This window comes from Psittacula echo (genome assembly GCF_963264785.1).
Source record: "Psittacula echo genome assembly, chromosome: 3".
Lineage (NCBI taxonomy): Eukaryota > Metazoa > Chordata > Aves > Psittaciformes > Psittacidae > Psittacula > Psittacula echo.
Window position 1 is genome coordinate 57,447,709 of NC_137736.1, and position 25,779 is coordinate 57,473,487.

The window sequence follows — 25,779 nt, forward strand, 5'->3', positions numbered from 1 at the left end:
ATAACAGTCTTCGAGTACCTAAAGGGGTACTCCACCTACAAGAAAGGTGAAGAGGGACTTTTTACAAGAGCATGTAGGGATAGGACAAGGGGGAATGACTTTAAAGCAAAAGAGGAAAGATTTAGATGAGATGAGATGAGAGGAGATTCAGAAGAAATTCTTCACTATGAGGGTGGTGGGACACTGACACAGGCTGCCCACAGAAGCTGTGGCTGCCCTGTCCCTGGCAGTGTTCAAGGCCAGGTTGGACGGGGCTTGAGAAACCTGGTCTAGTGGAAGGTGTCCCCGCCCATGGCAGGGGGGTTGGAACCAGGTGATTTTTAAGGTCCCTTCCAACCCAAACCATTCTCTGATTCTATGATTCTATGAAAATTAGAGTCCATCTGGGCTAGAAGCAGGAGCAGAAATCAGACTCTCCAGGTGGTGACGGAAGAAGACATGCATTTAGTGTTTGGAAATGTGTGTGTATACAGAGAGAAAAGTGTGAGTGGCAGAGATCCTGTAGAAGGACCCTGAACTTTTTGTGATAAAGCTTGAGTTTTACCACACAACATAGTCATCACAGCTTTCTATCGTAGTGGAACAGTCAACCTTACAGCAAAGGTTTCATAAATGTTTGTCAAATCTTATACGCTGTGTTTAAATGGAGCAGGAATTGAACTTGGTACAGAGAGAAGATCCATAGCAGCAATTTCCCAGGCTTTAATTTTCTTTAAAGGATTATGAATGAGATAAGACAAAAAAGACATTCATGGTCTGATTTTTGAAAAATACCAGTAACTGGTATGTTGAAATGTCATGGCATAGAGAGAAATCTGTGATCTGGTTGAGAGGTGACACAAAATTACAAAATCACAAAATTACGGGTCAAAGAAAGAATTCAAAGATGAGTCCAACTGCTATACAGAATTAAACTGTTAACACTCTCATACTGAAAGCAGGAAAGACAACAGGTGCAAATGCTGTTGGTTGTGACAGCTTATTGTGCTTGCAGCAAACATACTGCAAAGTCAAGAGAAGGTTAGTACCGGAACAAGCTGAAGCACACATTGTCTTGGAAGATTGTTTTTCTTCCTGTTTGAACTCATTACTTAATTTTAGATCACTAATATTGCTGGCATCCCCTCCCCAAACTTAAGGGCACAATATACATTAGCATATCTTAAATATCACACGACTCTCCCTTGAGGATAAAACAGTTTCTGAAATTGTAGTAACTGGGGTGGGGATTGAAAAAACAGAAGAGATGCAAAAAGCTCCCTTTATAAATGGGCATGTTGAAGAAACACAGGAGAGATTCTCCACAACTGTTTTTACACTTCTGTCAAAAGGGGACTATGGACAGTTGCCCGATTCATAAGCCAAGCAGACTGATTGTCTTTTGGGCTGGTATTTGTTTTACATATTAAGGACAGACTGAAAAATTTGTCTTGAATCCCTTCCCTCCTACCCCCGCCATAGCCATTATCCTTGGGCTTGTGCTTTGACCAACCTGTCCTTGACCTTTCTATTCCACTGTTGACGCCCCTCCCAACGGCCTGCAGTAAGTACAAAACATGGCATAAGTCCAATTTGCTCTGAATTTATTTTCTTAAAGTTGTTTTCCCTTATGAAGCATTTTTGTATGAAAGGATACCATATGGTTCTAGGTTAACAAATCCTTTACAGAAATACTGCTTCCTCTGTTGCTTAAATAAGTAAAGATTCCTATCAGCAGTCATAAAGTGTTTCCCTATATATTAAGCAATGTATAAAAGCTGAAGTGGTATTGGCCACCTTCCAGGAATTAGGAGAAACTCAATACTTGGTAGCTTCTATATGGAAAGAATTAAAATTAGCCTCATGCTTCTTTCTTATATATTAGGAAATTTTTCTCATGCTCTGATTATTGGCTTAAAGACACTGTTCCCATCTCCATCTAGTAAAGTTTCCTCCTGCTGCATCCACCTACCCTAACTAAAGGCCATAAGACTTTTGTTTCAGAGATGTAATGGATTTAATGCTTTTCTCATTTGGCCAATTAATTTCCATTTTTTTTCTAAGTCTTCTGCAGTGGTCAATGATTTGCATAATAATTTAAGACAAAAAATGCATCATTCTTGTCTATGTGCTTAAATTCAAAATCTGAGATATTCTTGCTGCTCAGAGTGTCTACTGAACTTCTCTCCATCATGTTAAGTGATTGCAAACCGTGTTGCATTGCTCATTGATGAGTTAATTCGTAAACTAGGCAACTATCATCCTATCAGATCCTATATATTCAAATACTGATCTATTAGTACGTATGATGATTATACACAATAATTCTGCCCTCAATATATGGGTTAGTATAATAGTAAGGATTTCAACCTCCTGTGTAATACCATGTTGATTCTTACTACCCTTAGCACTGCCTTGATGTTTGGGTGTAGTTTTAAATTATATCTTGATCATTTTGAAAATCTAATATTTGTAGGTGTAATGTATCTTTAGATGGTATTATTAGCAAATCTTACACAGAATATTCCTGTAATTGAAATTGCCTTTAAATGCAAACATTTTCTGCTTCGCTTGAAGTTAATTGTATTTAATTTGAAAATGATAGAGAGCTTATGGAGGTTGTTTAGTAGATGGAATATACTTTTTTTTCCATCTGAATTTCTGATATGTCTGTTACTGTACACCAAAAGCTTTTAACTTCAGGAGGTCTGTAATGGATATCTGCATATTTACATAGTGTTTACTTCCAAAGTCTCCTGAAGATCTGTCTAGTGAGCATACTCAAGCTAGCATTTCCACAGCTACTTTGCAAGTCAGAGAACAACATCCATCTCAAACATTTTATGAAGTGATTACTTCGAATTGATAGTTTGAAGAAATAAGAAGAACAGCCACAGAGAATTCATTATTGTTGTTGAATTCAGATCTGTAGGATAAAATCAGATCAGACTGGTTTGGGCTGTAAAGCAAGAGACTCCCTGGAGAGAAACACTGGAGCTAGCCTCGGGGAAGCAAAACAACCTTTCTTCTCTGTAATGGAAGACGTAACCTGGAAAGCAAGCTTTTGGGATTGTTTTTTTCTGGGGTACTATAAACTACTGTGGCTGGCATTGGATGAGTAAAATAAAGGATATAGAGGATGAATTTCTCAGCTTAATGAAGTTGCTGAAAAGTTACTTCTTTCTGAAACGTTACTGAATTAGGATTCACCCTAATTTTAAAAATAATTAACTATGCAAAATTTAATTAACAATGGATTCTAATAAAAACTGTCACAGGAGAAGAACTTGTTGAAATTTTGGGTGTAAGCAATATTTGTCCCTTACAATCAGGGTTAGAAAAAAAAGCCAGGGAGGGGTTAACCTATTTCTCTTTAATGGAGGAACAATACAGTTTCCAAACTAGAACAGATGTTTCACTGCCCTATAAAGGTAGGACTGAAATCACTTTGGAAATGTATAAAAGTAATGAATGAAAAGGACATAGGTTGCAACAGAGATATGTTAGAGGAAAGGATGAGAAGTAGCAGGGCTGTTACCACTGAAGGTGACAAAGGAGCAGAAAGCCATGCACAGAGATGGAAGATCTGGTTTCATTGTCCCGTGGAGGCATGAGGAATGAGGGTTTAGTATATTGTTTGCAAGAGGCTTGCATTTTTGAGCATGGAAGCTGCTTCCTTTGTCTGATTGTTCTTCGTATGTAAAAAATATTTATTCACTAATAAAACTGGCTAGTAGAAAGTTCCATTGTGACTATTCAGAAACACTAGTGTATGTGGGAAGGACACAGTTTTCCTACAGGGGGAAAAAAAGGACAGTTTTCCCCCTGTAGGAAGCACTGGTGTGCCATAACAATATGTATTGACCAATCTGAACTGACGGCCTTCTTCACAATTAATATAATAAAAAAATAATTGCCCTCATAAGGAGCTTTTAATTGTCTCAAACCAAAATTTTGGCAAACAGTTCAGAGGGTTTTAAAATAATAAAGGCTAACTGTAGAAGTTTCTCACTTTCTTTGAAAAAACCTTCATCACTGAGAAGTAAGCCAGGAAATTCTTTCTTGAGACTTGTTTTAAGCCTAGAGCTGCCTGGATTTTGCATTTTGTGGATAATAATACACAATAACACATAATAAATGCAGTGGGAGAGCTCCACACAAATGGCTCTTGAAAATATCACAAACAAAAAAGGCATTGTCTTGCAGTGAACAGTTAGGCACTGCTCTTACAGAGATGGTTTTGTGTCCCATTCGCATGCATAACAATTCTTGATATTCACTAATGAGAGAAAAAAATGCCCCACATTCTATCACTGTTAGAATGAGAACGGATTCCCTAGAGCTCACACAGTTTAAATAATTATTAATTAGCGAAAATTTCACGCTTATAGCTACAGGGCCTGCAGGTAGGACTAGATACTATTTTTATGTAAACATATATTTGCCTATTTTTGGTCGTTTTTGATTAAAAAAAAGGTTCATTCTCATAACTTGTTTGTTGGCTCTTAAGGTTTTGGATTTTTACTTGAGAATGCAATTGCCTCAATTTTTGAGACTGACTTTGTCAATACTTATGGACCCATTGTCACAAGTGAAATAAAAAGAAATACGGTGCTGCCCAGATTGCCCAAAAATACTTCTCTTTCTTCTGTATGTTCTGCTTTACATTACTGGGATAGTTTTACTTTATTCAGTTAGTGTCTATTCTTCCCTACCTCCTTAGGCCTGCCTGACAGTGCTACAAATTGGCACTGCATGGATGTGAGAGGAGGGAAGCATTCATACTATCAACCCTACATTCTTTAATTTTTCATGGTCTGCACAGATCCCACATTTACAACCCTCCTTCTTTTTCTCTACATCCTGCATCTCTACAGTGCCTCTTTTCTTGTTGAAGATGGTATAGCTTCTCTGCCATACTTACAACAAGAGAGGTCTCCCGCTGAGAGACAGACATTTTTAAAGCACTCTGTATTGTTTGTAGGTGTTCCAAGAGTGGACCAGAAAGTGTGACCCCTTGATTTTATTGTGCCTTTCATTCTGATGTATTTACTTTTTGCTTAATGTATAATAACAGTGATTTGACCATATGCCTAGAAGCAGACACATGTAATGAAAGACTGTGTCTGACCACAGAAGCTAGATTTTTCCACATCCAGCCATTTCTCTGGAGGAAGTAAGAAAGATGTGCAAGGGTTTTGGCAGACTTGCAGTGAAAGTAGAGAGATGAAGTTAATTCCAACTCACAAGAAGTCTGCCCTGCAGCTCCTGAGGATGTCAGGCAGGGCCATCAGATCCACTTAATGATTTTCTTGTGTGTAAAGTAGGTTACTTTAGCAAGCTGGGGCACAAACGATGATGGCTGGAGAACTGATTCAGAGGATCACAGAACCCTGCTTTAAGATTGAAATATACATCAGAAGAGTGGAGCACAAGACTTGGAGTGGTAACACTTCAACTATTTGGCTTGGATTTGCCTCCTGAAATCTGTCTGACCTGTATGTATCATCTTTATTACCTTGGTCAGTCTGAAGTGAAACAAAATGCCATTGTTATTTAAATAACAGCAGAAGAACAGTTATTGGTAGACTTAATACTGCAAATACATATATAAAGAAATTTCAGGTTCCAGCGTCTTCGAATTTTCTGATTATTTGTAAAAGTAAAATTATTTTTAATAATATTATCCAAGTATTTATTCATGTTGTCGTACCAGACATACTTTTCTTTCTGGTGGGTACATATTTTTATAAATGAGAATGTCATTTGGCATTGCATCATGCTATCACAGTGCATTTCAAATGCAAACAAAAATTATTCATCAAAAGTGAAATCTAAATCAGGAAATACAAAATAATCCATAAATTCTTCAGAAGTATTTCTGGCTTTGAATTTCCATGGTTACTGCAACCAAATATGTTTCGAATTTTGTTGAAGTGGGCGCATACCTGCTAATTGGGCCAGTGATTCAAGTCTGACAAGTTAGCTAGTTATGCACACTTCACTTTATTCACATCAAGAGTGCCAGCAACAGGCTACTGACATTTGTTATTTGACAAAAGAAAACTCTCTCAAATAAATTCAGATTGTGTAAAGATGATCTTCTTGAAGAGCCAAACAAAAAATGGCAGTGAATGTCGCACATGCGAAGTATCTCACTTAGATCTGACTTGCAAACCATTTAAACAAGCAGTAAGTACAAACAGCGGACACTGTGGTTTTGACATTTTCCTAATTCCTTCTGCTTTAGGCTCCACACATTCCAAAGCGGTTTCTATCCCTACTTGGAATATGACAGTATGACTATTTTCTTATATTTCCAGTTTACTGGGTAAGAAGACACGAAAGTATTTCTCATTCTAGTGTGCTAATTCTTGCTCAACCATGGAGTAGTCAGAATAGATAGATACAACATGATATGCATGAAAAACTTCCAGTCCCTTTGTGTTAAACTTAAGGCTTTTGAGATGTAGGCATTTGGACAGATTTTTCCAGGGAAACTACCTTTGGTTTTGAAGGTTTGTATTTTAAAGTTTCTGGAGTAACTTGAGGAAATTGGGTATTTCGATATCTTTATATAAATTTTCAGGCACCTCAGAAAATTTTTATGGTATTTTACTTAAATTGGCTACTGTGTCTTGATCCAAGAAAGGTCTGTGGTAAATGACAGGCTAAGTGGTTAGGTCATGGTTGCATTTGTCACTTTGAAAATGAACCCTGAAGCACCGTGTTTTATTACAGTGATTCTTAAATAATAACAAATAAATGTTGTATACCTTTGCCTAAATGCCAGCAAACGGACTCAGTTCTATTAGAATTTCATTGACATTCAGCCTGTGGCTTCATGTTGGTCAAAGCCAATCATGGTACCAGCTGCCAAGCCTTGCTCCTAAAATCCTTAGCTGTCTGGCAACTGGAGTGTAAGGATTGTAAAAAACTTTACTTTTTGTTAATTTGAATTCCAGACTGTGGATATATTTCATCACTCCCAAAAAACTTACGCTGAAGTATGACTTTTGTGCAAGGTCCTTGTCCTGGGTTGGGGCAATCCCAAGCACAAATATAGGCTGGAAGAAGAATGGACTCAAAGTAGCCCTGAGAAGGAGGACTTGGAGGTGTTGCTTGATGAGAAGCTAAACACAAGCCAGCAGTGTGTGCTCGCAGCCCAGAAAGCCAACCGTATCCTGGGCTGCACCAAAAGCAGCGTGACCAGCAGGTGATCCTGCCCCTCTACTCTGCTCTTGTGAGACCCCACCTGCAGTACTGTGTTCAGCTCTGGGGTTCTCAGCACAACAGGGACGTGGACCTGCTCAACTAAGTCCAGAGGAGGCCATGATCAGAGGGCTGGAGCATCTCTCCTGCCAAGACAGGCTGAAAGAGCTGTGGCTGTTCGGCATGGAGAAGGCTCTGGGGAGACCTTAGAGCAGCTTCCAGTGCCCAAATGGGGCATATAAGAAATCTGGATTTTTTACAGGGGCATGTAGTAACACGACAAGGGGGAATGGCTTTAAGCTGACAGACAGGAGATTTAGGCACAAGAAATTCTTAACTGTGACAGTGGTAAGAGTCAAGAGTGGTAAGAGTGCCCAGAGGACTTGTGGCTGCCCCATCCCTAGCTGTGTTCAAGGCCAGGTTGGATGGGGCTTTGAGCAAACTGGTCTAGTGGAAGATAACCCTGCCCATGGCAGGGGGGTTGGAACCGGATGAGCTTTAAGGTCCCTTCCAACCCAAACAATCCTATTATTTGCTCAGTGCAGTTTCTCACTTGAGCGCTAACAGCTAGGGACAATTGGCTCCAGTCTTCAGACATCTCCTGCCATTAGGCAGTTCCTACTTTCTTCCTCAGCATCATTCCTGTGTGTAATGGCATCATCTCCCCTTTTCCAGCCTCGACTCCTTCAGGCTGTTTCTGCCATTTTTTTTGCGTCTGAATTGCTCACTATTGACCCTTGTGCTCTGAAATATGTAAATGCCGCTTTTCATTTTAGAAACCAACTCAACAGTATAGTTTGCAGATCGTCTCTAACGGGACTTATAAAAAACAACCACCAAACCCTAAGGTTTTTAATCTCCGCATCCCACCCAACAGAGACCTCTGCCGCGCCGCTGCCGACCGGTCCCGGCGTTATCCTTAGGCTCCCCACTGCCCCGGGACAGGATGTCCCGCCTCCCGCTCCTCTCCTGATTGGCCGAGCGCTTTGCTGGCGCACTGGGGGCTGAGCCGCGAATTGGCCGAGTTTCCCGTGTCTCCAGTACCGAGGGAGATAGGGAGGGACCGGCGAGAGGCTCTGCCGGCGGAGGAGCGGGTGGGGGGGCGGGCTAGGGAAGGAGGGGCGAGGATTAACCGGGACCGAGCGAGCGGCGGTGGTACAGCGAGGCGAGAAGCGAGGAGCTGTCGCCGCCGCCGTTGTCGCGGCTGGCTGGTGAGTGCGAGGGAGCTTGGCGGTGGTGGGGAGCGGGCGCGCTTCCCCTCCTCCCCGCCCCGTGGAGCTGGCCGCAGTAGGGGGCAGGGCGGCCCCCGCGCTGTATGCAGCGACCCCTGCCCGGCGGGGCCTTTCGCCGCCCGGCGGCCCCCGCCCCGCGTTATCGCCGCGGCCGGGGGCCGTGAGGGGCGGTGACAGCGAAACGTGAGGGAAGGCTGGCGGGGGGTGCGCCTGGGAGAGAGGGTTGCCTTTGGCGAGGGGGAGCCCCCAGGCCTCGGCTACTGCCGGAGGGGAGGGGGTGCGGATGCCCCTGGTAATCGCTTTATGTTGGCCTGCGGCTTGCGTAATCTGCGATCAATTATTTATTTCATGCACCACTTACGGGTCTGAGGGACAGCGTTAGGCCTCCGATGTAGCTGAGCGCAGCGGAAGGGAGGCTTCCTTCCACGGGTGGTACAGGGAAGGGAAGTGAAGGGGTATTTTTGGGGTTTAAATAGTGTTCTTAATGCATGTTCCTCTCCCTGTGGGATTTCGGGGGATATGATCGAAGGAGGTCCTTATTCACGATACATTCATGAAGATCAGGTGCAAGACACCCTAGTCTGAGCAAAAATAACCTTGTGTGGTTTATTTTATGTGCTAGATTGGTATTTTTCTTATCCTGTGACAGGTTGGGCTGCTCAGCCAGCCTAGAGAGAAGGCTGGAGAAGGAAACATGTCTTCTGAACCTTTTTGTCTGGCTGCTCAAGCAAGGTTTGACTCCAAATGGTTGAAGACAGACTTACAGGTAAGGGGTTGTATAGTTGTGTTGCATTGTGACCTTTCAGGTGCGGATAAAGGATGCTTTTAGTCTAAGTAGCTGACAGACAGACAACTGCAGCATTTCTGTTGAGATAGATGTGTAGGGTTTGGGTTTTTTTTTTTTTTTTCAGTGTGCTGATTTAGAGCTGATATTGCAGAAACACTAACTTATTTTTTGCTGCAAACAGATCTGTATTGTAAGGCCTGCCCCTTCTGCTTAGAAACAAGCTGGACTACATATGTATGGTATCTTTGCAGAGTGTCAAGGCACATAGTTGAATATGTAGCATTACTGCTAGATCTAGAAATCCTTCATTTAGGCTGTTGCTAAACTTCTTTACTGCATGTGGGCTAGCAGCTTTGATGCGCTAGACAACTGAAACAGAAGACGATGGAAATTAATTTATAATCTGAAGAATTCAGATTAGGTTTTACTGTAGTTGTTCATATAATGGGTATAGGCTTCCTTTACATTTTGTCCTTTTTGAAGGGAGTTAATTTTTTGTCAGAGATACATGGTTGAAATGGACCTGATCTTTGAAATGTGCTGGTGTTTGGTGAAAGTTTCTTTTTTTTCTTTTTGTCTCAGAAGATGGTCTGTTCAGGTATCAAAGTTGTGTGATACAGGTATGAGCATGCTATTGTGTCTTCCCGATTCAGGTTTGAAAATTAAATGGAAAGTATAGAGAATAGAGAGGTTTGGGTCAGATATGTTTGCTTCAGATGAAACGGGTAACTAGAGTTAAGTCCTTGTCTTGTCAGTCTTCTTCCTACCTCCAGATGTTGCATGCAGAAACCTTACTTTGAATAACCTTTCCAAGTTCCTGCTTAAAACTTTGAAATTCTTGTTTGGATGGGCCAGCCAATGCTATTCTTTTGTTACAGATTAATAATAATAAAACATTTAAAAAATTACATCCTGAGTGACTTTACTCTGGATTACATGCTGATAGTCTGAATGGTTGAGTTCAGCTGTTCTTCTGGTTAGGCAAGGTTTTTTGTCCTCATGCAGTTGTAATTCAGAAGCAGCCTTTCTCCAGTATATTACATCAAACAAGCTAAGTCATAATCAGAAGTGGCAGATACACGCTTAGAGGCTATATTATTTAGTAGGTCTTGTATGTAAATGGTATGAAATGACAGGTAATTTATTTGGCTAGAATAGTTCTATTTTCATCTTTTGTTCTTACCAAAGTAAAAATTTTGATCCAACGTTGGCTATTTTGGCTAATGTGGTAAATAAACATAATAGAAACTAAGTTGAAACATAGTAAGAAATACAGAAATATATTTGTGTTCCCTGAAGGCTGGCTTCTAGATTACAAATATCTTGCTTCACTGATTGTAGAATAGAGAAAAATTTTAGCTTTAAAAGTGGCAATCTTTGTTTGTAGCAGCTGCTGATTATGCATTGCTTATTTTTCTTCTCTATTATATAGAATGAAAAATGTGACCATGTGATTTGTCAGATTTTTCCTGTCATTTGTAGTGCCTTTTTTCTACATCTCTTTTTCTGTTTATGTAAACTCTTGACAGGAGGCTTTCAGTTGCCATCCAATCTTTAACGATTATTTTCAGCTGAGTGTGTATAAATGCAGTGAAATATTTGTCTTTTATGAGACTGTTGTTTAGTTAATGTGTTGTAATAATTCCTTTTAATAATAAAAATCTTAATTTGTAACAAATTTCTATGAATGAGCTCTAAGTAGGAGCTCTTTGCGAGTAATAACAAGCTAGACTCTAATTGCAGGGGTACTCCCTTTGTTTTCTTCCAATTGTGCTGTAGTCAAAATGATGAGATTAATGAAATAAGAGAACAGTAATCATTTGTGATCTGCTGGACGCAAACATCACTTCTGTGGAATCTGAAGAGTAGCCAGGCCTCCTGGGTATAATATAATTTTCGTATTAGGTTAACAGTTTTTGGTATGACACAGGTCCTTACCACAGAACTCTACTTGGATGTATGTGTTCAGTATTTTAAACAGCGTGTATATGAATCTTGAATTGCTCTTTTTTAATTTATTAAATGGCAGATATTTTCTGTCAAGTAAACGGGTTTTGGCCTCTGGGGAATTTTTCTATTGGATGATTGACTACTTTAGCTGCTGGTTGACTAGTGTGACCTAGCTACGTGTGAAATTTCTTTGTAGGTATAAATCCCATGTCTTAATCCTTGAAGTTTTATGTGTACTGAATATATTGATTTCCTACTGTGTATGTTTTTACCAGCTAACTGTAGAAGGGCTTTATTGGTGTTCAAGAGACTGTCAACAGGAATTGAAAAGATGAGCATAGTACCTAGGAGAGGTTTGAAGAAAGGCATGCTAATTTGTGTGAATCAAGCTGACTACAAATTAGGATTTGGAATCAAACCCTGACACTCTTCATGTTGCAGTTAGATCCTTAAATTTTCACTGTACAGCAGTGCAAGAGGGGGTAGGTAAAAGTCCTTGGAGGACCAGAATTGTGCTGGGGAATTCTTACCTTTGGAGATATACTAAGATTCGTTAGTCTTTAAAACCAACTTTTTGGGTTTTAAATGTTCTTTGTTCTGCACAATGTAGGGAGTATAGCTAGAACTATAAGTGAAGTGTTTCATTTGGTGGGCTAGTAGTTGCCTTTCTTTTTTTGGTCACTGTTGCCAGAGAGTTTGCTCTTTAGAATTGATGGCTGTGGCAGTTATTGTGGATTAAGCCAGTGAAATCTCTCTGAAAATCATGGGATTCTTTTTTGCTTTAGCACAAGACAATGTTACATTAATAATGTAATATATGGTATTATAATACTATATGCATTAATAAGTCTATAATATAGTGGTATTAGTATAATAAGAAAATGACACGTGGATTTTAGCATGGATTGTGTTTAATCACCTGCATGCGTCACTGTTTTAGCTGCCATCCAGGCCAAATTTAAATGTTCTTACTCAATTTTGGGGTGTTGCTGTTCAGAGATAAACCCAGCGTGATATAGCATATTATTATTGTTCTTAAGACAATATCAAAGACACAAGTCCTTTTGTAATAGCAGTCAGCCTCTAGCCTGCAGAATTAACTGATGTGAAATGTTAATGGAACTTTATCATAACAATGTATTTCTTACTTAAATAAATTTATCTGAAAGTAATCAAATTATTATAGGAAGCCGAAATGGTTTACAAAGACCCTAGTGGACACCGTAACTATGCCATGTCTTTTTACTAACTTTGTAATTATTAACCTAGTGTTGTATGATTTAAGCTGCTAGTATAATTTTGAACTGAGAAGTAATTGCTTTATTAAAAATCTAAATTTCCTGGTGGAGCAAAATTAAGATATTTGAAGTTGTCTGAAAAAAACACAAACTGTTATAGCTGCAGAAAAATTAGGGTAATTCAGTTCAACATAAAGTAACATCAGTAGTACAACATGTAATGTGTGTATAACGTCTCCCATTAATAAAATAATCCTATGAAGTTATAGAACATGTGAATTTTAGTGCAGGCCAGTTTTTCCTGGGTCATGTTTAATGTAGTTGTTAGAAAGGTTAGTGTATCACTTAAATTTCTAGTTTATTTTTTTTAGATTTGAATTAACATATTTAAAAACACCTACCTATTTATGTCTGTTGCTGGTAGAAACCATCACATTTATAGCAAAAGCTTTTGTGTAATGGGAGATTGTGTTTTAATAACTGTTTCTAAGGAAGACATCCTTTTTTTTTAAAAAAAAAAGGAAAGCATGAAGAATATATAAATTCTTCAGGAAGGGAAGATGAAAATTGTTTGCGTAAACCTAGATACCCACTTTGCTGAGTCAAACTGTGCTTAAAATAATTCCGATTCAGTAGATGTACTGTCCTACTAATTTAGAACCTTATGCAGAGAATTTTAATCAGCAACGTCTGAATAACAAAAACCTAGAATTGCTGTCAGTTAATGGAATGCATGTGTGCATTCAAATGGTGTTTAGTTTGCCTGTTCTAGATCCTGCAGAGAGCTGTGTTGTGCTTAATAACAGGGGTTAGAGTGAAAAACTTTCATTTTCCTGTAGTGTGGAAAAAAACTTTAGGCAACAGTCACGGTGCCTACAAGAGGAATATGATGCATTTTCATCAGTTTTAATTGAGTTAATGGTTGGCAGGCTATTTCTGTCTTTTTTTTTTTGTCATAGAGATGACAGTAAGCTTTTTAAAATGAAACACCCACCTGTAGGAGTTTCATTGGTCTGAAATCATTTTACCTTCCATTCAAAGTTACATTTGGCATTTTAATTTTAATGGAAATTCTACTCTTCTGGCATCTAGATCACTGTCTTTGCTTTTAAGGAGATAATGTAAATAAATGCTGTCTTGCCTATTAGAAGAAGTTAGTGAAAGTTGCTTTCTCTGCTTTGTTGATTTCCTGTTAATTTTCTTCTTAGTTTAAGCTTTCTGATAAAAAAATTGAAGGGCTTATGTGGAAGTTCTTGTAGCAAACTGCAAATGAGAATTCCTACATTTCTAAAGGAAGTGAAATTTACAGTAGAGATATTTTTCAATTATTTAAAAAACAAAGTAATGTTGTTCCTCCAAAACAGTTATTTCCAGAGGGAGGGGTGAGGACCATATGTGGAGTAATAGGTTAGAGAAATTAAATTACGCAGATATTTGGGCTCAGACAGAATTACTGTTCTGCAAATGGAGAAAGTTAGAGAATTCTCTTCTAATTTTGATGGAATTGCATGATTTTTCCTTATGTATGACCATTAACTGTTAGGAGACTTTGGAAGCAAGTGGAAGACTGGTAGACTGTTGTTATAGAGACCTTGGTGGCTTAACCTCAAATCCTTTGAAGTAATGTGTGGCTGCTGAACTTTTCTGTCTTTGCTATCAGAGTTTTAAAGCAATATGGTTAGATCTAACGATGTTTTACTGTGCTTTGCCTAGGTGTGATAGGCAGCTGTGGTTTCAGGGCATGTTTCATCAGGGAAGGAAGGAAGCTAGGACGAAATGCTGAAGAAGACAACAATGGAAACGGAAACACAAGCTGAATGGATTCAAAAAAGCAAAACCAACAGAGGGACTTGGGAAAAGACTGTTCTGTGGTTTTCTTCACCATTACTGGCTGATTTTTTTTTTTTTAATCTATTTCTAAAGAAAAATGTCTTCATGTAGCCTTAAATACAGCCAGTGACTACTGTATAAGTAACCAAATGGAAGAACAGATATTCTCTTCCCCCCCACCCCCTCCCAGCAATTTTGAGATGAAGATTATTTAAGTAGCTTATATTTCAAATCCATATTGACATTTTATGATTATGAAGTCACTTTCTTGAACTTCCAGTGCAGTTATATAATCAGGAATTCTACCTGGTCAGTCCTTGTCCTTTTGTGTTATTTCCTTTTCTTGGCTTCATTTTTCTTGAGCTGAAGTTAACTTTTATGGAGTCTTCTGTGCTTTCTGCAGAAAAGTGTATGAACAAAATCACAGCTGCTGATTATTCTTAGCATAGTTTATTAAAAGCAAAATTGTAGTGCTGCTTTGAGAATTCTCAGAAACTTAACTGGTTATGGTTGCAGGATTTACTTTTCTTCACATGTAAGGAAGTATTAATGCCAATGTCTTATTCTTTAAATTTGATGGGGATGGATGGGAATTTCACTGCAAGCCCTGGTGGAAAATGGCAGCAGGATATGCCAGCAATCAGACTAGGTATCCCTTTGACTTAAATGTTGTACCAGACAGAACAAATTACAGTTTAACGGCAGAGATCAGATTAGCAAGAGATTACACTGGGGGCTGCCCAGTTTGCAATACAGTATAAGTCTGCTTAGGTCCTTGCTTTTTTGGCTTGGGATAGACCTCAGCCCTGCTCGCTTATGTGGGAAGTATGAATGTGGTGGGGTACATGCCTTACAAGCACAGAGATCAAGATGTCATATGGGGGTGAGAATGTGTAACAAATGGTGGAAAACTCTTGGCATTTGTGAAGGTGAGGTGCGTCAGAGATGATGATGTGGACTTATCTGAGAGGAGGTCAGGAGACATCATGGGAAGAGCAAGAGAGATTTTGGGCGTGGAGAATGACACTTGATTTGATGGAACTTGAACACAGGTCAAGGTTGTAAGGTGGTGGGTAGTGCTGATGGAGCATAGTGCTGCTGTTATCTCAGTCTTGGGAAGGCAGCGTATAGGTTGTGAGGCCAAGAGGGACTTGGATCCTTGTGGGTTTTTACAGTGTGTACATCTCTGGCACTGTTGCCAGTTTCAGAAGTTCAGTGAAAGCTTAATTATTGTTAATTTGTTAACTTATTGAGTTTGCCAAGTTCATATCTTTAACCATTCACGAATGAAATTACTAAGTTATTAGGGGGAAGGATGTCCATATAAATCAAGCAATCTAATGGGAGAGTGCTAGACTTAACAAAATGCAGGTAGGTGCTCTTGTATTTGCAACCCCAGTATGTCAGAAACAATGAAGACACCAAATGTGTTTTTCTTCTCTTGCACTGCACCATCGACTGCCTTGTAAACTTTCTTTAAAGAACTGAAGGAAGAGGAATCATATTTTTTCAAAAATAGAAACCAGAGAGATGTTTTCCAAATTTGTTCTGAGCAAAGTTCAGTCTTCTGTTGCAGCACTTGGATGTGTTGACAGACTCTTTACAAATGACTGAATGCAAGAAGAGTTGGTGGTAACAAAAGAAGGAAGTAATATGTGCTTATGCAGCCTAAGATAGTCTTAAAACACTGTAGAAAGAAAGAAAAGCAGGATTGTATAGTCAAAGTAGGTATTTGACTTTTCTGCCATACAATTCTCTTCAGCTGCTGGTTTTACAGAATAACGAATGGTTGAGGCCAGAAGGCACCTCTGAAAATCATCTGGTTTAACCCCGTGCTCAAGGAGGGTCACTTACAGACAGTTGCCTAGGACTGTGTCTGAATGGCTTCTTAATATTTTTGAGAATGAAGACTCCACAGCCTCCCTGGGCAGCCTGTGCCACAGCTCTGGCACCCTCATAATGAGAAAGTGTTTCCTGATGTTCAGAGAGAGCCTCCTATGTTTCAGCTTATGCCTATTGCCTGTGATCTTGCCACTGGGCACCACTGGAAAAAGCCTGGCTCCGTCTTTTTTTATACCTTCCCTTTTGATATTTATATACATTGATGAGTTCCCCTCCAAGCCTTCTCTTCTCCAGGCTAAACAATCCCAGCTCTCTCAGCCCTTCCTCATAGGAGAGATGCTCCAGTCCCTTAGTCATCTTTGTGGTCCTTTGTTGCACTCTCTCCAGTATGCCTATGTCTTGCTCATACAGGGAAGCCCAGAACTGGACCCAGTACTCCAGGTGTGGCCTCACTAAAGATGAGAGGGGAAGGATCACCTCCCTCAGCCTGCTGGCAACATTTCTTGTAATGCCTGAGCACCCATTAACCTTCTTCATGCTAAGGGCACATTGGTGGCTCATGTTCAACTTGGTGCCCACCAGGACTCCCAAGGCGTTTACTGCAAAGCTGCTTTCCAGCTGGGTTAGCCTCAGCACTTGTTTTGGTGCCTGGGATTGTTTTCCCCATGTGCAGGATTGTTCAACTTCTCCATGTTGAACTTCATGAGGTTACTGTCACCCCATTTCTCCAGGCTGTCAAGATCCCTCTGGATGGCAGCATGACTGGTATGTCAACCACTCCTCCCTGTTTCTGTTGGTTAAGTGAAATATTTTCCTCTAGGGAGTTGTGGATAGAGCTTATAGAATTTTGGTTATAGAATTTTAGGATCATGAAAATAAAATTGCTGGAATAATTCATCATTTAAAACCTCAAACTTTTCTTTCACTTCAGTATTGTAGTGCTGATTCACTGTTTAATATGTCTGCTTAATGTAAAGTAGATTAATAGTGAACTTGTTACAGTTAGAATCTAGTTGCATTCAGTTATGGCAGGAGTTGGTTGTAAATACTGTTTCTTAGTTGCTCTTTCAGTGGGTTGCTTTGATTATTGCTACAAAAAAGTCCAGTTTCTTTACTTTCAGTGTGTCTCCTTTTCTCCCTCCCCAACACATATACTACTGTCAAAATGTTAACTGCAACATGAAGAAAAGCAAAATTGTTTATCTGAAGGCTGCTCATGGTGTAAGTTTCCACATGAGGTATCTGGACAAGGAGGAGGAGCTCCCTCTAACTTATGATCTTGTTGGTTGCTCTATCTTTATGCAACATACCCAGAAAATTACTTTGATAAGAATTTGAGCACAAACCCAAGGCAGAAAAAAATTTGTTTACTTTTTCAGTTCTTAGCTGTTTGAAAGACTTGAGTAAACTTTGTGCCGTGTGAAAGGATTAGAGGTTAAAATCAAGAAAATAATTGTTGATTCTGCTTTACAGCAATGCTTGCAAAGGTAGTAAGTTTTCTGAAACACTGCTGCATTATGAAGAACCTTGAATTCATAGCCTGCAGGCCTTGAGATTGTAAACTTAAAGGCTGTGACAATAATTTGACACAAATATGATCTGAGAATGTAAAATAAAATGTCTGAAAAGATTGTTTTCAAACAAATATCTTAACTATGTGAAAACCATAATTTATTATGCAACCCATCTGGGGGGTTGCCTCCCTCACTCTTTTTCAAGCTTGTATTTTAGCATATGTTAGCATTCAACAGGTGAATGTTTTAAAAAAAATAATAATGTATCACATATGAGCCCAACATAGTAGAACAGTTGTGTTTAGCTGTTTTTGAAAGAAAAAAATTCGTGAAAAATAAATTCCTTGGTCACAGTGTAATTCTGGTGCTGCACAATAGATAAACCACAGATAAGCTGAATAATTTCTACCTTGCACTGTGTTTCTTTTTCCTTTTATCTCCCCGAGATTGGGAAATTGCAAGTGACAAATACCTACAATGTGTTAGCTCGTATTTTATGCTGAAAGAAAAACAATTGAAATCACTAATATGTTTTGGACTAAATTTCTGAAGTATGCAATGTGAAGTCAACCTATGATAATTTAGTGTGTTACAGTGATGTCAAAACAGGCAACTTGTCTGTAATTCCTCCTGTTTACTGAGATTAGCTAGATCAGCAAAGGACTTCCTAGTGATTGTGACTCTTAAAACCTGTAATCCTTAATCATTAAATATCTTTAGGAAATAGATCAAAATAAAGCATAAGTGGACTTCTGCATATAATGATAAATATCTTACAGCAGTTGTGCAAGTAATAGCTTTGTATTACCCCTCAGTTAAAACACTTTGTTTTTGAATGCTAGTTGCATAACACGAAGATGCTTTTGAATGAGCCTTCAGCAGGTTTGTTTTTTTGTTTTTTTTTTTTTTTTTTTTTTTTTTTTTTTTTTTTTTTAATGTCTCCACTGCACCACTTTGGTATGCTAAAGGTATTCTGTTTTTCAATTTCATTTATTCCTCCCTTATGCGATATGGTTGAAAATTACAGCATGGTTATTACGGAATTTGCTTGGGATGTTGATACTTGTTTTGCAGCATTTTGTAAAGTGGAGAATAGCATCAGCAGAAGACAAGTTATCCAGGTTGTTAGGATCCTTCAAGGGAGATAAAAATTCATAAGTCATTAGGAGAAGTGATATTGTAGCCTGTGGTTTCATGAGCCAGTCCTGCCATTTGTTCTGTCACGAGTGTCCTGTTGCACGCATAGCATACGGGGAAGTGACCAGAGCGGGAGCGGCCCCTTGCTCTTCCCCCAGGTTCTAGTCTTGGTTGCATAGTCTGGTTCTGCATGGAGGTGTTGTAGCAGCTGGAAGGAAGAAGGATGGCTGGGAGAGATACTTTGCACAGCACGACCAGCTTGAACTGGTGAAAATATGTTTATGAATCTGTGCCTTGATGTCGTATGTTCTGGTTGAGTGCCCAGCTCTACAGTTGCTGGTTGGGAGAGGGGACTGTATTGACTTTCTTCACACTTCCTTATATAAAGTTTTGTGACTTTATATAGCTTGACTTTGGTTATCTTTTCTTGAAGGGATAAAGGGGGACACTACCTCATGCACCTGACCATTGCATGTCATCTTGAATGTGTGGATAAAATATGGATGAGAGATTTTCACTGAGAGAAAGTTCATCTTGTTGTATTTCTAAACCTGTCTGAACCTATCTAAAAGTTACTCTTTCATGCTTTTAGTCTGAAAATAGCATAGCTAGAGAATCAGACATCCTGAAGATTATTTACAGTCATTACCATACACACACCTATCATACACACACACAATGAATATATGAGCGTGGTACGTGTGTTTTCTTTCTTCTGGGTCCAAATGTAAAATCTGATGTATTTTAAATGTTAGCTTGAGTTGTCTTGAGATAAAATTGTTGTGTGTAACTATATGTAATGTATTATTTTTAACAGCTCGCTTTTACACGAGATGGACTATGTGGCTTGTGGAATGAAATGGTAAAAGATGGGGAGATTGTATATCCTGGAACAGAGTTAACACAAAGTGGTGAACTACCTCCAAGAAAAGGTATGGATTTTAAAACTATTTTTTTCTTTGTTCTTTTTTTTTTTTTTTTGCATTGTAATGATGAAAATGGAATTCAAATTTCATGCTGTCACAAAACTTTGGTGTATTGTCACCGATCTGTACAATTTGCAGGTGTCTTGAATTAAATACAATTGAAACTGGTTTCTTAAAAGTGTACAGAAAGGTAACGTCTGAGCTTTCAAATGAAGGCTTAAAGGAAGGCTTTAAATTTGTTCCAGCCTTTTGAAATGAAACTTCATAACCAGGCATGTTGAGAGAGGCTTGGCGGTGTCCTTTTGTTTGGTATGGTTGGTGTGTATACAGCTGAAGCCTTTGTTTAAAGGAAGTGGAGTGAGGAATGGGGTTGAGTAGATACTGCTATTTCTAATTTTGTTTGCCGTCTTCATAAAGTAACTAAAAGGTCAGCTGTAAAAACTGTCCACAGTCTCTCTGAGAGTGTAGTGAGGTTTTTTTGGATTTCTTTTTTTTTTTTTCATTGTACTTGAGAGCAGCTCAAATGCTACCAGTCCTGCAAATGTGAGATTAATTCATCTGTTCAGAGAGGTTACTTTGATGAAGGTGGATTTTTGTTTCATGATGTGCTATGCCAAAATGAAACAATTCTGCTGTTGCATTTTTTCTTTCTTCCTTTTGTGGTGCTTTTTTGACTCCTTATTGAACAGAAAGTTAAACTGGTCAAAAAAGGAAAAGGTTTGTTTCCTAACCTGGCTGAAGTGGGCTTACCAAATGGTCAGATAAGTTTTGTCAGTAGTTTATGTGGCCCCCAAACTCTGTCTAGGAGAAGAGTAGAAATACTGCCTTTAGCAGTGAACTATTATTTCAGCTTCTGTTACTTCTTGAACTGTACTGCTAGATAGGCATGATATTTCAAACCAGTAATACTCAATTCGTTGTAGAGAGAATTTTTTTTGTACCTGTGGTTAGTCTTCCTTAAAATCTGGGGTGGAAGGGAAGTCTTTTTAACTAGAGGAAGTTACTTCTACAGGAAAGAAGCTATAATAAATAGTTTGAGAGGAAAGTGAATTATATGTTATTTTTATGAAGAGTATAAGCTTTGTAGGTTATGAGTGGCTGCATGCTGCAGTAAGGACAAGGATTATGCTTCTAACTGTTTTGGAGTTAAACTTTTTGTCCTGCTGCTGCTGGTCCTTTTGAATATTGTTGCTGACACAGACCAAAAATATTGCTGATCTTATCAGAAAGGCTACTTCAATAGCTACTTGTGAAATGAGTAGAGGTAGTGTAATATTTTTTTCTTACGGTTAGCTAGCTTCATGAATCTTACTAGAAGGCATCATACACTTGATGCAAGGAAGAGAAGGGTTATCCCCTAAATGAAGTGTGGGAAATGCTTTCCCATTCACTGACAGCTCATGAGAAAGGTGTTGTGATGGTCATGGTGTAATGATTCAACACACTCTGCAAAAAGATAAACATTTGTAATAATATTTTGGTTTACAAAGGAAATTGCTGCAGTTTCTTTTCTTTTTTTTTTTTTTTTTTGTGTCAGATACTTACACATTGTATTTAGAGTTGTAGCTGTGCTGGTATTTGACAGAGAAATATTCTTCCAATATCTTTGTAGCTAAGTATCCACAGATAATTGGAATTTTTGTTAGTTATGGTGCTATAGTGCTGTCAGAGATTCTGCAAGTCAGTCATCTGTGACTTCACATTTATCCACACTTGGGACTGAATAAAGATGTGAATTTTTTGTTTTTAAATGCTGGATGTATGTGTGTACACATGACTTCCAAGGATCAAAAAGGTATAAAGTGTAAAAGGCTGTAGGGTGCTGCTGCTTTTCCATAGAAATAAAGCATCAGTGATACAAGCTGTGATGAGGCTTTCGAAAGCTTTCTTATATCCATGGTGGTGGTTGGTTGTTTTGTGTGTGGGTATATTGTATTTTTGTAAATATTAAAATTTTTTTTGTTTGTTTTGTTAAAGGAAGACTGCTACTTACTGTTTCCAGTACTATACAGTGGTGTATTGACCTTAGCCAGCTGCTTACCCAGCTTCTCACTCGCAGTTCCTCCTCAACAGGAAAAAGGGAGAAATTGAAATGGAAAAGCTTGTGCATCACGATAAAGCCAGGGAGATCACTTACCAGTCACTGTCATGGTCAAAACAGACTTGACTTGAGGCTATTTTTGGTCAGTGTTGATTAGGTTGTGGATTTGATTTAGATGGGCAGTAGTGAATCGTGGAACGAGAAAAATTGTTGGTCAGTTTGCACATCTGAATATGCAGCTCCAATTGAGTTTCATGAAATTAAAATCTAGAGTATTTCAGTTTGCTTAGTTGGTAGTTACTTTTTTTCATAAATGATCTACAAATGTAATTCAAGAGGAGAGGGAAAAGTACATATAATTAATGAAATGTGTATAAACCACAGTGCTTTTAGATCTAAAGCAATATGTTTTAACCTCAACATTCAGATTTTGCTGCTAAATTGACTGGAGATAAATAAGCGAGGCTGCTGTAAGTAGTCCTTTTTATTCAGTCTGTTTTCAGAAGTTTTAATTTACGTCCATCCATCGTGACTGCTTTTCTTCAGTAGTGCTCTAGCTGTGTGTTGGTACTGACTGCGCTGCTCACAAGAGGTACTTCATTCTTTCACTGGATATCAGCAGTGGCAATAGGCTGGAAGAACATGCTATTGATAGTGAAAAATGTTCCTTTTCTCTCTATGAAAAATATGCAAATACCCTATTTTTTGTCACCTGTTAGCAAAAATGTTTGGTTAGGAGTAACCTCTTTGTTTTTTCTTTGTGGCACTTGCAGAAAAACGTGTTTGATAAATGTGTTCAGCAGAACGTGTTTGCGTGTTTCCAAGTATTAACTGAGGACATAGCTGTGACAGTAGTGATGTCCAAATACAGGTGCACTTGCAGCATGGCATATGATTAAAAGATAATCAGGCTGCCTTCAGGATGTTTGGATGAGATATGAGCTATGTACTGAAAATAGTAAAGTATTAAATACTGTTATTCTTACTATATTTTTAAGTTACTGAACCATTACTGTAAATACAAAATCATCAGCTTCATGCCTGTGTCCTGCCTTTGGTAAACACTTTGAGCTTCCTCTTCTGTTCACGGTTTCCTGAAAGCTCAACCTTTGTCAGTCTAGTGCTGTTGAGTCCACAAACCTCATTCCGTGTTGCACCTGCAGGTAATAAAGTCCAAATGCCACAAGCAATTCCAGAGAGGCTGACAGAAACTAAATGTTTATGATAAGAGTAACAGTATGTGAGAATTGGTTATGTTGCTTACTGTTCAGAGCACGTATGTATCAAACTGTTGTAGCAAGCAGGCACATAGGCAAGGCTCTGCTTTGAGCCTTCTTTTCTGTGTGAGAGAGAACTTGTTAGAAGTGAGAAGTGCCTCTTTTAGCTCCGTCTTTTCTGCTTCCCCAACCCATGAATATTGGCTATATCCAAGCATTCAGTATATACTATATCCAGCATTCATATACTCAAACATTCAATACTTAGCTGTGGGTTATCCTACTCTGTGTAGGACAGAGAGGAGTCCTAGTTCTACCCCCTTGGACAGTTTAACTTCATTAGTGTAAAATGTTGTATTGCATATTCAACAGATAATTTAAAGAATGCATTTTAAAATACAGTATACCAGGGAAGAAAAGAAACTTTATTTCCGATTAGTGTTGGGAAATTAGAATCTTCTGTCATCTGGACTTCTATATCTGGAGGCCATGTATAAACATGGCTTGCAAACGGTTAGGCAATCCTTCCTTCACAAATAACTATCAGTTGAAGTTTGTATATGTGTATATATATATTATATATATGTATATAATATATATTTCTTTTGTATATGCATAAAAAAAAAGCAAAGTTCTCTGACAGAAAACTGATTATTGTTTTGTACTGCAGCTGAAATACTTTCTGGATCTGGGGCTACCAAATACTATTTGGGAGCGGTTGTAAAAGTCAGCCCTTGCCAAAAGCACACCCTGTGTAACTTTTTGCCTTGTGCATGGCAACATCTACTGGGAAACTGTTGCAGGCTTTTTCTTTCTACTGTGGGATTCCTAGCTATATCAGTTCATTGGCATTTAAAAGCAGCACAAGATATTACTGTAGCAGGTGCAGGAGGCAACTATGCAGTGTCAGTTATTTTTTAAATTTAATATGAAATGTAAGTTCCACCTTCAGTTGCTTCCTTTTTATCATCTGTTTATATTGGATTAGGCTATTGCTGTACAAGATAGAGCACACTTGTTGAGCTATTGTACTTTGTTTTGGGAGCTAACTTCTAACTGAAAATGGTTACTTCAGTTGCTCTGTTTTGCCTGGCTAAGCATACCTTCCTCAGCTTGGAGGTTTAAGGTTCTAAGCCAGAACATAGTTAAAGAAAGTTCTTTAAGGGAAGTGTTACATGGTTATTTTTCTCCACCCCAACATTCAGGCTTCAGTCTAAGAGAAATGAATTTAAAACAGGTTGCCACATTGTAGCATGTTCTTGTGTGCATTGTTTTGAAAACTTATTGCTAGTTATTTTGGCCTGTGCTGGCTTCACTCAAGGTGTCTTCCTCCCTGTCTCTGTTTCAGAAAAATCTTCGGAGTTCCCTTTTTAAAAATCCCTTTCATTAAGTGTAACTGAGCTTCCACAATTATGATGCCTGTGTTGCTGCTTTCAATCTAGAGAGATACCAACTGTGTTCCTTACAGAGCAAGTGTTTGGCTTTTTGCAAGTATAGTGAAAAGTCTTTGTGGAACAATTTGACGTGGATTTTTAATGTGGTTTTTTTTTTTACATCAGCTTCTTCTTGCTTTTTCTCTCATTGCTTCCCTTTTCTGTTCATACAGACCATGAAGAAAAGAAAATCCTCCTTGAGGATTTTTGATTTGCATGACAAGGTTGTTTTTATGCAATACAAAGCTTAAGTTCCCACCTGGATTGGGACAGTCTTTACTAGCCATGAGGAATTGGGCAAAATGATTTAGTTTGTAGCCCTTTGTTATCCTTTGCTGAGGATCTGTTAAAAAATGTAACACATTCCCTTACAGCTGCCTGTGAAATGTGGTGTCTTGGCACAACACCCTTCACCCACTAAGTAAAATCCTAGACCTTGCAGAGTCTGTCTCTAGACGTGTGGATGAGTGGAGAAACAGCAAGATTACTGCGAGAATATTCTGAACTACTGAGGCTAAATGGGGTCCTTAGTCACTGATTTAACTCTATAATGGAATCTGTGCCTTTAATATTATTTGCTTGTGACTTGGAATAGAAACAGCTAGATTCAGTCACATTTTGTACATGTGTTGTCTCATACTGATGACTGCTGTACTACTGGCTGTTACTTGGCATTTGAGAGAAATGGCTGTACTCTGTCTGTGGTTGCCATGTACAAGTGACTTTGCTATCCCTTCCGTAACGCACAATCTTAGCTGCAGCATGCATGCTGCAGTTATGTCTGTTTTTTTACCCTGTTCTCCCTCAGTTTTCATCTGCCACCTCCTGAGCAGTAGTGTGTGTTATAGGTTAAGAAACATTGGCTTTAATCTAAAACTTGTAAAGTTAAGACACGTTAAAAAGATTTATTTTGGGAGGTGCTATTGTCTACAGTCTGACAAATTTTTAACAAAGATGCAATCACTGATCTGGTTACAACCAGATTAGGCAGTCATTTTTATTTTTTTTTTTTCAGGCCAGATGGAAAGAATAGTTTAATGTTTTTGTACATTGTTGTATTTGTTTTGAGGTAATAAGAGCCTTTTGATCTCCAAGTGGGGTCATGGTGAGTCATATGTGCTGGGTCTGGCAGCAGCTGTAAACCTCTTGCTTATTACTGTCTTCTGAAATATGCTGGTACAAATACATGTTTTGGGTGGATGGAGTGGGACAGGAAAAAAAGACAAAATTCTAATGCTCATTTGTCTTCTTGTGGCTGGGAAATTTTGTGTGTGTGTGTAGGTCTCTGTAGACTAGACTCGCAGATAGGAATTAAGTACCAGTCATTTTTAAAAGTCTATTGGAAATGGAACTAAACTCTTCATGAGCAAGTTGCAAATGAGAATTTTTTGGGGATATTTTTAGAAAAGAAGATCAAGGTGAGGAAAGGAGTTTCCACGTT

The 25,779-nt window shown here is 38.7% G+C and overlaps 1 protein-coding gene across 6 annotated transcripts in view; it reads left to right on the forward strand.

The window, feature by feature from the left end:
* The first annotated feature begins 8,305 nt into the window (after positions 1-8,305).
* The window catches only part of HERC2 (HECT and RLD domain containing E3 ubiquitin protein ligase 2), a 105,314-nt gene continuing 87,840 nt past the window's right edge, over positions 8,306-25,779 (forward strand). For 5 of the 6 annotated variants that reach the window (XM_080612998.1, XM_080613002.1, XM_080613000.1 and 2 more), the window contains exons 1-3: positions 8,697-8,715; positions 9,073-9,189; positions 19,539-19,653. In XM_080612998.1, coding sequence (XP_080469124.1) covers positions 8,707-8,715; positions 9,073-9,189; positions 19,539-19,653 — 241 coding nt within the window. In that variant the 5' untranslated portion in view covers positions 8,697-8,706. Of the gene's footprint in view, positions 8,403-8,696; positions 8,716-9,072; positions 9,190-19,538; positions 19,654-25,779 lie in introns of those variants that run through there. The other variant, XM_080613001.1, reaches the window with a different exon arrangement.